Raw genomic sequence first — 11,776 nt, 5'->3', positions numbered from 1 at the left:
CTAACCAAAACGACCGGAAAACGACTACAGCGCAGCGGGTACGAGATCAGAGGTCCGAGATCAGAGGTCCGAGATCAGAGGTCCGAGATCAGAGGTCCGAGATCTGGGTGAAATTTTCGCTGTGTTCGAGTAACATCACCGTTAACACTGCTTCATTGTAGGCCTGTTTCATGGTTTGAGGCGAAAAGGTGGGCGGAGCTTCCAGGTGGTGTCGGTTAATATCGGAGACTTTAAAACACCTGCACAAATTGTTCCAGATCGATACGTCGTCGGAAAATTGTCGAAAAATTCCTGCTGGCGATTGTGACAAGAGCAATGCATTCCCAACGCGAGTTCATGTCACGTGATCACGTCTTCTGTGAATTTTGTCGTGATTTTAGTCTCGTCTTACAAATATCTTTAAGTCTGGTTAAAAAAAAAAAAAAAAAAAAAAAAAAAATATATATATATATATATATAAAACTCCGGTTTCCTCCCCCAGTCCAAACACATGCACGGTAGGCTGATTGGCGTGGCCAAAGTGTCCGTAGTGTATGAATGTGTGTGTGAGTGTGTATGTGATCGTGCCCTGCGATGGATCGGCACCCTGTCCAGGGTGTACCCCGCCTTGTGCCCCATGCTCTCTGGGATAGACTCCAGGTTCCCCGCGACCCTGAAAAGGATAAAGCGGTATAGAAGATGGATGGATGGATATATGTATATATATTTATCGTAACAGAGACGATGTTTCTAGACTGTTCTTTTTGTTTGTTTTTTAAATCAGTGGTTCTGGAATTCACGCCAAATATAATATCTTTTAACTCTGTTCAGTTTTTCTCATTTCCAAAAAATAAATGTTAATGTATGCATGGTATTTGTTGAATGGCAACGTGGAAGGTGTGTAAAGGAGAGGGCCAAGTTCTTTCTCTCTCTCTCTCTCTCTCACACACACACACACACACACACACAGAGAAATAAACCTTAAGAACAGTCATTAATCTGAACGCATGGGAAGAAATGACCCAGGAGTCGGAGTATCTGAAAGTTGAGGATCTTTATTGAACATAAGGGACAGCTAACCCGGACACACGAAGGGTAAAAACAGAAAACTGTTAATACTCTCACAAACAGATCACAAAAACACCTCAAAGTCAGAATTTCTACAAAAGAAAGAAAGAAAGGAAAATAAAATCCCCAATGACTTTTCTGACCGGAACACCGTAACGTCAGGCTTTGACACGTTTCTGTAGAGCACAGTGACGCAGAGGCAGGAGGGACGTTTCACACAGCAACGCAAACACGTTCGACCTTTAACAGGAACTTTCACCGACAGATATAAACAGACTCCGCCGTTTTCCAGGCTTAAACACGGCCTCAGATTTCTACATTTCTGTTCCGAACTAAAACCGGACTCTTAAACGTTCCACAACAGCTATGTTTACATCAGGGCTCGCGTTTCAGAATCTACTTCTACACGTGACGGAGATCGGATTATTCCGTTTTTTTTTTCTTTTTTTTTTCCAGAACCGTGTGAACACATCTTTTTTTTTTTTAATTAGATATTTAATGGTCAAGATTAAACATGTATCTGAAACACGGTCGAGCAGATTCGAGAACAGGAAGTCTCGTCTCGTGGACGTCCCGCAAACAAAAATGTTACATCGACGGAACCGTTAAAAGGTCTGACGTCTCGTTCGTTTCTAAGCGCAGAACCGTTGGCAAATCAGCGTCGTATGAGAGGAACGACACGCTTCGGATCGGGCTCCGCTTCATCGTACCATCCCCGAGCGGGTTATTTTCTCATAACGGCACGTTCCGAGAGGAACGCCACGGTAACTGTGTGAGCGCGGGACGAGGAGGAGGGGCGGCGAGGCACCGCGGGAAAAAAAACACGAAACGCCGCAGGAACCACACGAACCGTTATCGATTTATAATTAACAGCAAAAGCATCTCCCACTAGCAGAAAGCGCTACATCTGCACAGCAATTTGGATCCGAAAAGCTCGAGTCTCGTTTTCAAAAAATCATGTGGACACGGGGGAGATTATTCCTTACGTAGTCTTTATCTAGGGGAAAAAGAGGAGGACGTTTGGCTCGGCTTCACTGAAATATCTTGGAGCGTATACGCTAGCATTGGACGACGATCTGAGATAGTTTAAATTCTTTAGTCGGCCGAGTCCGAGGAAAATAACCGCGAGGACGGCATGCGAGTTCATTCGTATGAACCGAATCGGATTGGACGGCGCGCGTTAGAACGTCTGGACGAGATCGTTTTGAGCTGAGAAATATGCGACGTGCGCACAGAAATTCTTCCACTGCTCACGATTACTGCAGTCCGGACAAACGGAAACTCCGTCACCGACGTCTTTTAAGCTCTCGTGACATTTCAGTGCAGAAAACAAACCTGACACACACACACACACACACACACACACACACACACACTCGACTAAGTCTATGTCTATGGACAAATCAGTTCTCTCACTGCACTTCTCTCAAAAGGTCATTTGGCACGGCTGATAATTTGGCAATAATCATGATGTATGGCTGAGGAAGAGTCGTAAACATTACAATTTATTTGGAGGAAGGCAGCTTTATCAAGTCAGCCTTGATCTTAGCACAGTATTTTATTTATTTTATTTATTTTTTGAAAACGGCAAAACAATTTCTTTTCCGGACAAGCGCCGCTTCCCCTTTGACCACGAGTCTGATTTATACAGAAAGGAACGGGCGGCATATTGGGGCCGAGTCTTTCGCGTACTTCGACGTCGTCCTTAGTCACGCGGATGACAGTAAAAGCACTCGGTCATGTTTTGTGCAAACTTCACTTCGTTCTGCCGAAGACAATTCTTACAGAGTCATCCTTTCAAACGTAATCACAGTGTAATGCCACGAAAGAAAGCGTAACAATAATAATAATAACAAAAGAAGCATCTCTCACGTGACACGACTAACGACCGACAGCCGCCGTCGAACGGGTTAGAACTGAAACCAATCAGCTTTCAAACCAAACTCTGGCAGACTCGGGAATTTCCCATCTAATAGACGTAGTTATATATTTATAAACATGGTTCCCTGATGGACGTGCGGCTCGCGTGCGGCTCGCGTGCGGCACTCTCGGTGCCGCGGCCCAGGTTCGAGTCCCGGTCGGGGAACCGCCCCCAGCCGCTGGAAAAGCACGGAGAAAGCAGAAAATGCGGAGGGTTGCGTCAGGAAGCACATCCGGTGTAAAGCTTGTGCCACAATCGACCTGCGGCTGGGGGATCCGCTGTGGTGGCCGAAACGGGAGCAGCCGGAATAGTGGGAAAAAAATACAGTTATACGTTTACACTCACCGGTATTCGTGCGATCCTTTGATCAGACAATCACGTTAGAGCAGTGCAACGACATAAAATCATGCAGATGCAGATTACGGTTAATGTTTGCATCAAACATCAAGAATTTTTTTTTAACCTCAGTGAAACTGCTGATCTCCTGGGAGGTTACTCGGAATGGAGAGAAAAACAAAAACAAACAAACAAACAAACAAAAATGTCTTGCTGATGAGAGAGGTGAAGGAAGAGGAGAATGGAGAGTCTGGTTCAAGCTGACAGGAAGTCAAATAAGCACTCTTTAAACCACGGAGAGCTGAAAAGCATCTCAAAACGCTGAACTTTGAGGTGAATGTGCTAGAAGAGCACAGGACCACATCAGGTTCCTCTCTTGTCAGGTAAAGAACAGGAATCTGGTGCTACAGCGGACACCAAAGCTGGACAGATGAAGACGAGAAAAACGTTACTGGTCACTACGATGACCCCCCTCCTCCCCTCCCCTCCCCTCCCCACCATTCTGATGTTTGATGTGAACATTAACAGAACCCTGTATCCTGCTGCCACATCGTGATTGGCTGGCTGATTGGATAACCGCAGTAATGATCACGGACGCAGGTGTTCCTAACAAACTAGCTGGTGAGCGTACAGATAAAACACAACGTGGACGTCCCCTTAGGCTGTTTATAACCTCAAAAAGAACGAGCCAAGGGTAAAAAAAAAAGTATTGATGAAATCCACCAGAGTTTGCTCGTCGAAGCAGCTGGGACGCGCAGAAACCGTAAGATAATTTTTCAGGTAGTACAGAATGTACGAGAAACCGCGCGCACGATCGTGCACGCGAAGGCAGGACGACTAGCAGAGCAAGAATCTCGCTAGCAGATTTCTGCAACGTAGGAGACGTCTGCTAAGAAGTTACAAGCAGAATTATTAAAAGAGTCTATTCCAAACCATACTGCAATGAGGGCAGAAATAAATAAATAAATAAATAAATAGATAGATAGATAGATAGATAGTTCATGCCTCGCGCCAGTCGAGAAAGATCATCAGCAGCATTAATACGGTGTTGTAAGAGACCGGCAGTGATAAATGTACTATATTAATCCCGGATGTCTAACTAGTGTTAATCAATCATACGAATCGCTCCTTCGCCATCGAACCGAACGTAATCGTCATAAAAATACATCTCTAGCGTACTTCCTCGGTGTGCATAAGTTGGACGGCAAAGTTATAGAGAACTGTTACACAGACGACGGTTTCCAAGTATCCTATTTAGATTGGATTCACACGATACATATAACTATCACGACTTTTACCTGGCCTTGAGTATAGATTGGAATACAGGTCTGGTCTAATTCACAGAACTACGTCGCTGTACGGATCACTGGTTTTGTACATTTGCTCCGATATTATTAAACAGGGAAGCCCAGACCAAGAGTCCAGAACAGCTCAGGACTGACTTCTCAAAGAAACCTCATTGAATCTGCAGGTTTATCACAACGGGATAATTCCCCTCTGTCGGGCTTCCCTGAGAGATACATATGTCTATATATATATATATATGTATTGTATATAATTAATAACATAAATAGATGCGTCTATCACTATATAAATATATTCCTATATTCAGATATGGTTTTATTTATCATTTACATTATTTGCGTCAAAATACGAACGTATGAAGTTTCCCCATGAGACAATAAAAGTATCTACAGACTCCAAATACGGCTACTTGGAGAAGCTACACGTGGGGCGTCGTACTGAAACATGACGCCCGGTGTAACAGGAAGTGACAGACTGAACACTGAAGAGATTGTCATGCATTAAATCTACTATTAATACAGCGAGAGGTGAATGAACGAACGAAAAAAAAAAGTCAAAATAAAAGTCTTTTCCGTCCTCTAATTGACTTATTATTATTTTTTTAAACGATTGATGGTAATCTACATGATGTACTCGGAACTATTAATCAATAGCAATGATTCATGAAATGGTCAGGTTAATGGGTTTTTTTGCTTCATATACTGTAGCTTGCTGTTACATAAGTACATACGTTACGCAACTTTAGGAAAAAAAAATTCTTTGTAAACTTGGCTCTTTCAAAGTTGAGAAGTCATATTCGTGATGATTTGGCACTTTTTTTTTTTTCTTCTTCTTTTTTTTTTTTTTTACATTAGCATTAATGAATTGTAAACTACAAACGATACACCGAAGATGATCGCATAAAGCCTATTTGATGGAACTATTCACAGTTTAGCTCTTGATAACTTTAGTGGCGAGATACTTGAACCCGGTTGTTAAAGCAGTAAAGCAGTCTTGTGATTTGTCACTGCAGAAATAAAACAAACAAACAAACAAAACATTCAGTTATAGACCAGAGAAAGCCTGTAAGCAATACAAGGCGCAATTCATGCAGATGAACACGGCGACTAAATGAATAAATAAATAAATAAATAAGTAAATAAATATCACGTGCACATTAATGCAATAAAATGTCAGATGCTCTCAGTGGACTCCCGCAGAGTAAGACGACTCGACGGGACTTCGTTCAAATTTGTTTGTACGTGTAAAAGTCTAAGCTGGAGACGACGACTGTGAGTGATGAAGGATTCATCTCAACAGGAAAGGGATTGAGAAAAGGCACACAGTTTCTTTACCTTTGAGCCTGCACAGGCTGTTAAAGCAATACAAAACAAAGAAATGAGCCGACCCACGGGGATGATGAGAAAGCGATTCTACATGATATTGGTCTAAATTGGCGGGGACTCCAAGAGCAAACATCGATCGTTATGAACGACACACAGACATACGGACATCGCTGCTGGCTGCTGAAGGCTACAGGCAATCGCAAGGTCGAGTGACTACCGACGATAGCTTGGAGTTTTCTATCTAACTGATATACGGCGTGCGCTGAGCGTGCGGCCTTGTAGCTCGTCCTGAACGAATGGCGTCAAACGGGCTGTTCGTATTTTGCCATCGAAACGTACTACAAGGCTTACTCAGACCTGTCCACACAAGTCATAAAGCCTTAAACAACGGTATAAAGATTATAATCATGTACACATTATCTAAAAACACTTCGTACCGATCGAACGATGGCGTGTAAACCTGGCGTGGAACCGATGCGATGCAAACCTACAAATCAAAACAAATTATTTTTAAAAATTGTTTGCGGATGTGGTGGTAGCATCGTATGGCTACTCCAGACTTGATTGGGAGTTTTTTTTTTTGTTTGTTTGTTTTTTTTCCCCCCTAAATTGTTGTTTGTAGATATACTTCAGGTTCAGTTATGGGGGTTGGACCTCCTAATGGTTGGCTTCCTGTTGACATACGTGGCCCAGTAGGCCAGGTTGAAGATAAAGAAGAGCACCGGAAAGATAATGCGTGAGATCTTGTCCACTTTGCTGACTCGGTTGTAGGACTTCTTGACGCCTTCGCAGATGTACTCGCCGTCCATTCTGGACAGCCGCACCTCTCGGACCGGCTGGGGCTGGGCCGGGGCTGAGGCCGTGCTGGAAGCGCTCTTAGCAATGGTGGTCAGTCCGGGTTCTTTTCCCACGCTCATCGGATAAGTAGTGCCCACGATGTTAAAGGTGTTGTTGGTCTTTTTGGAGAGTGACGCGGACTCACGTCTCTGTGGGAGAAGAAATGAGCAGAAAGAGACGGTTATGAGTGAAGAGAAGTGGTTTTAAGTGCTCAACAGTTTACAGATGAAGTACAGATGATATTTCTTTAAGCTGGATGAGTGAGTCACAATTCATCTCACTAATAGCACATTCCATATGCCGCGCTTTTTAACTCGCTGGATATATAACGTGCTAGGAATAAGAATAATACGGCTCATCTGCAAAGTGTGCCTGTGGTAACACCTGGTTATCTCCTTGCGAGTGTGTGCTGCATACTGAGATATTTCGACATGGTCATGAAGGAAACCGACTCCAGCGCTGGTATTTACAGGGGCTAGATAGGAACTGTGCCTGGACTATGCTATAGCCACAGGCCTGCTAGTAGGAAGGCTGAGGCCATTTGGAAAAATGCAGTCTTGGTGGAATTAGGACTTAACAGCAAACAGTACAACTGATCGACTGTGTTAGTTCGGCTTAGCCACAGGCTGAACAAAAGGAAAAGATGGCGATACGATGGCTGTATGACAGCGGTTTTTATTATCGTCATGCGCCGGTATCCACGTGGTTCTCGTTTCCCCTGGTGGTCAGGAGGGGTGAAATAGAACAAATTGATTACTTTGTCAAATTTGACTATATTTAATATCAACATGAAATTCAAAATGAGCTTCAGGACATACAGAGGGCATGCACTGACGTCACTTTCCCGCCGGAACACACCTTTATATATATATATATATATATATATCTGTGAAGGTAAAACACAGTCAGAGAATGAATGAGCCACCGTTATTCATCAGTGGAAATAGGCTGCGTTTAAAAAGAAATATGGAGCAAATTATTCATCGTTGTACAACATGAACACCACAGGCCAGAAGATCTTACACGTGCGCCGCTCCACGTGACTGAATGGTATTTTGGCACTGTGTAAAAAAGATGCGTTTTTTTTCTGTTTTCATGGGATTCACGTAGTACGCTAATGCTGCCGCTCAGTCTTTTTGCCACTCGGTGGGCGTGACCGCGGCGAGTTCCGGCTGCCGTGACGTCACGTGCGTACCCTCTATTCTCAATACCTCAGAAGACATTCTCAGCTACTGTACCAGTCAGTATAAATGAATGACGAGTCTTCTCTTTACAATGGAGAACCATTTCTCCATTAATTGTTAGGTCAAGTGTCAATTCCCTATTTTTAATTAGTGTACCTATATCTTTCACCTTTTATATAATTCCTTCTGTCTTATTTATTATTATTCTTTTGCGTAAAGCGCTTTGACTCAGAATGAAAATGGCTATATAAATAAAGATTATTATTGTCATTGCTGAACCGTCGGACTACGTTTCCCCACTCAACTGACGTACTCCAAATACACGATCTCACGATCTGCCCATACACGTTCGCGGTCTGATTACTCGCACATCATCATCATCATCATCATCATCATCATCATCAAGAACTCGGCTACATAAACCAAACTGTTCACACAGCATTTGCTTTATTGCTCTATCGGCTTCTCAGCCATGAGTCACTCTGCACTGCTCTGTTACCTCGCTTATAGTACCTTTAGATTTGTGCGAGTGTAGTCTGGCTTGCACATCACCTGGCCCTCTGACTACTCTCAGATTTTTCATATCTGCCCTGCCAGTTTGTTTTAATGAACTCCTGCGTTTGCATCCATCTCCCGTCCAATTTCATGACACCCCGTCACTGCCGACATTTTGCTTAAGTGCATTTATTGTGCATTCCTGCTGTTGTATTTAACACTGATAAGCCTCGTAGGCACTCCGGTCTGGCAAATACTTCAGGTATGGTCATGACTGTGGGCTGATAACAGGGCATTTTACAGTATGCATCCTCTGATAAAGCGTTCTGACTCAATGGCCAAAGCTGTACTGAGAAATATCTTCTTGCTGAGATGAAAAAAATAAACTACAGCCTGTAGCATCAGCTAGTAAGATTGTTGCCTGGTTTCGACGTACGTTGTAAATGGCCGTTACGTTCGTGTTTACGAACTACTGAAAAATGAACGCTTGCACCAAGTGACAAAGTAATGTGGCTTTAAGTTATCATTTATAACTTACACAGACTAGCTAGTGGAACAGGCCAGCTCTGCTTATAACAAAACATCCATGTGTTAAAAAACCCAAAAGAGTTCCTAAGAGCACGAAAGAGACTCATTACACGTGAGTGGTTTAAAAGGTTACCCGTGTTCAGCAAGTGTTAATAACCACAACGCTCGTTACTGGCGAATGCTACGGTATGATAGATCTGCTTCATTTATTCATCATTTTATTGGATAAGAGTCCAATTCCCTCAAACCGGGGAATTAGGATACACTCGAAATAAATAAATAAATAAATAAATAGATAGATAGATAGATAGATAGATAGATAGATAAATAAATAAATAAATAGGTATTGGTCTGAGCAGTTTCTGGCCTTGAGTCTCTGAGTGAAAAGGATTTTACCTGCCAAGCAAACCTACCCCCTGGCCATGAAAACATTTGGCCGGTGATGTCAGGCTGGCGTCAAAACCGAAAAGAACCGCCTGTCTGGATGACAAGGCATGCAGCAGAATACTGGACTAAATAGGCAGAGCCTCTGTACCACGGGCCGACCGGGAATAAATACGTACGGGTAGGAGATGATGCCTTGACAGCACAATCCCTGACAACACTGCGAGGAAGCTGCAGAGGTAAAGAAAACCTCCGTCCAAAGTTTTTCAAGGTGAACTAACGGTCACAACGGATATATACTGTAAATATCTAATAGCATTAGCTGTGACTTATTATGCAGCGGCGCTCTAGCAGCAATAATTTATCATGGCAAAACAGGGTATTAAATCCAGGTGCGCGTTAATTTATATGTATAGCGGCGAGTTTATGTACAGCAGCGCTCGAGAATTCGTTCATAAAACTGCATCTAATGTTTCCACAACAGGACCTGGAAAGAAGTATAAAGCTGAGATGCTTTGGGGTGAAGCCAGGATGCAGATGGTGGAGAAGAGGAATGGAAAGCTAGCCGTGTCATTGTTACCTGTAAAGGCCGGGCGAGATGAATAAAAAATATCAAATCATGATACTGTACGTGAAGACAGGAAATGTATCATGATACACAGTATATAGGGCTGCTAAAGAAAAACAGTGTTGCATAAAAAATATATATGTAAAAAAATCTTTCTTATTTAATGTCTACTGAAATGGAGAAAAAAAAAACCCATTCATTTTCATTTGAAAGATTTTCTACAAATCTTTAATATCAGTGTAATGTACCGCTGCATCCGATCAGAGCTTGTGTTTGTTAATAATAATTTTAAAAAATGCTAGAAAAAAGCGTATAATGATGTATCGTGATATACAGGTTTATACGAGAATACATTTTTTATATTTCTTAAGTGTGTAAATTTTTACAATTTTAAAGATTAAGTATAAAACTTTAACATGAAATCAACCTTGTGTTATATTTTGTAATTATTAAGAATGAAAAACATTATATATATAAAAAATAAAACGATCTGCGAAAAAGTTTACCGCGTACTGCGAAGCGTTATTACATTACACACTGTAGTAAATATTACATCATCATATCACCCAACCCTATGGAGTACATAACGGCGTACGTCTTCATTAAGGAAGGTCCAGTAATAAAACGTTCCACTGTTCTGACCTGTTCGGACTCGGACTCGGCGTCGGGAACTTCCCAGACAGAGCAGCCCGTGAGAGGAGAGGGTTTAGCTTCCAGGTCTCTCTGACGTGCTACATGAAAATCCCGCTTTACTGACACAATGCTTAAAAATGCAGAGCGAAAACATTTCCCCATGGGACGGAGCTCATAATAAGCTGCTTATCAAAGCAACGACGGCGTTATTAGTTTTTATTAGTTTCGGTGTCTCTCTCTACGTCGGCTGATAAATCACTAACCCTGACGTATACACTGTAAACAAATTTGTTTAGAACAGTACTACACCAGATGAATCAGGGCTGATGGGTTGGAAGAATAACTGTATAGGTAAAATATATATACTAGTTCTTGTCTGAACACATCGTCAGAGGATATAATGTTCTCGACAGTGCAGAAAAGAAGTCATGACATGATTTAATTAAGAAAGTTCATGATGAGTAAGAACTCTGACCCAATGTCAGAGAAATAAATAAACCCCACACAGAACCCAGTCTTAGTTAGAACAGTTATTTAACGAGGTTCATTAATGGCCTAATCACATTAGTGAGGAGACAATTAGCCGCTAGTAATTTAAAATAAATTCTTGTTGTGAACTGTTCGCTGCTCAGACACCGCATATTTGCTGAGAGGTTACGTTTCCTGTTCGAGCGTTTCGATGACAATGAAAATGATTTGGGAAAAAAAGGTTCAGTCAGTGAATCAGCACTAAAAGTTCAATCCTCACAAAGCTTTCCGCTTTAAAACTCCCAACAGACCCCGTCTAGACATGCGCCTGCTCGTTTTCTAAAACGCCGTGCTGCTGTGCGTGAGAATCGGAAAAGTTTTCATAAACGCATGCTATGGAATGAATCGGACACCTTTCCAAAGAGCTCAGATTTGAACAGGCTTAGCTTAGCTAGTTAGCTAACGTTCCTAATTTATACCGCTTTAACAAATCTACGCCTGAAATCTCCATCAAGAAACTAGCTAGCTAACATTGCTCAGATAACTCGAGTTCACACGGCGTCTGTTCAGGCAGCACCTCAGCTTTCCTCGCCACGGCGTCCTTGGAAACCTTACATCTTAAACGTTCCCACAAACAACAAATCTGTAAGCATCAAGAGACTTTTATGCCGTCGGTTTCTCTTGATAAACGCTTGGACATTTATGCTAGACGACCACTTAGCATCGTTTAGCCGCTGCCAGGACG

The 11,776-nt window shown here is 42.4% G+C and overlaps 1 protein-coding gene across 3 annotated transcripts in view; it reads right to left on the bottom strand.

The window, feature by feature from the left end:
- Positions 1-1,014: 1,014 nt before the first annotated feature.
- The window catches only part of LOC108278460 (gamma-aminobutyric acid receptor subunit alpha-3), a 116,435-nt gene continuing 105,673 nt past the window's right edge, over positions 1,015-11,776 (bottom strand). For all 3 annotated transcript variants that reach the window (XM_017491857.3, XM_017491856.3, XM_017491858.3), the window contains one exon: positions 1,015-6,920. In XM_017491857.3, coding sequence (XP_017347346.1) covers positions 6,570-6,920 — 351 coding nt within the window. In that variant the 3' untranslated portion in view covers positions 1,015-6,569. The remainder of the gene's footprint in view (positions 6,921-11,776) is intronic.

This window comes from Ictalurus punctatus, chromosome 18 (genome assembly GCF_001660625.3).
Source record: "Ictalurus punctatus breed USDA103 chromosome 18, Coco_2.0, whole genome shotgun sequence".
Taxonomy (NCBI): Eukaryota; Metazoa; Chordata; class Actinopteri; order Siluriformes; family Ictaluridae; genus Ictalurus; species Ictalurus punctatus.
The sequence above is the reverse complement of the archived record's forward strand: the minus strand, read 5'-3'. Positions and strand labels throughout refer to the sequence as shown.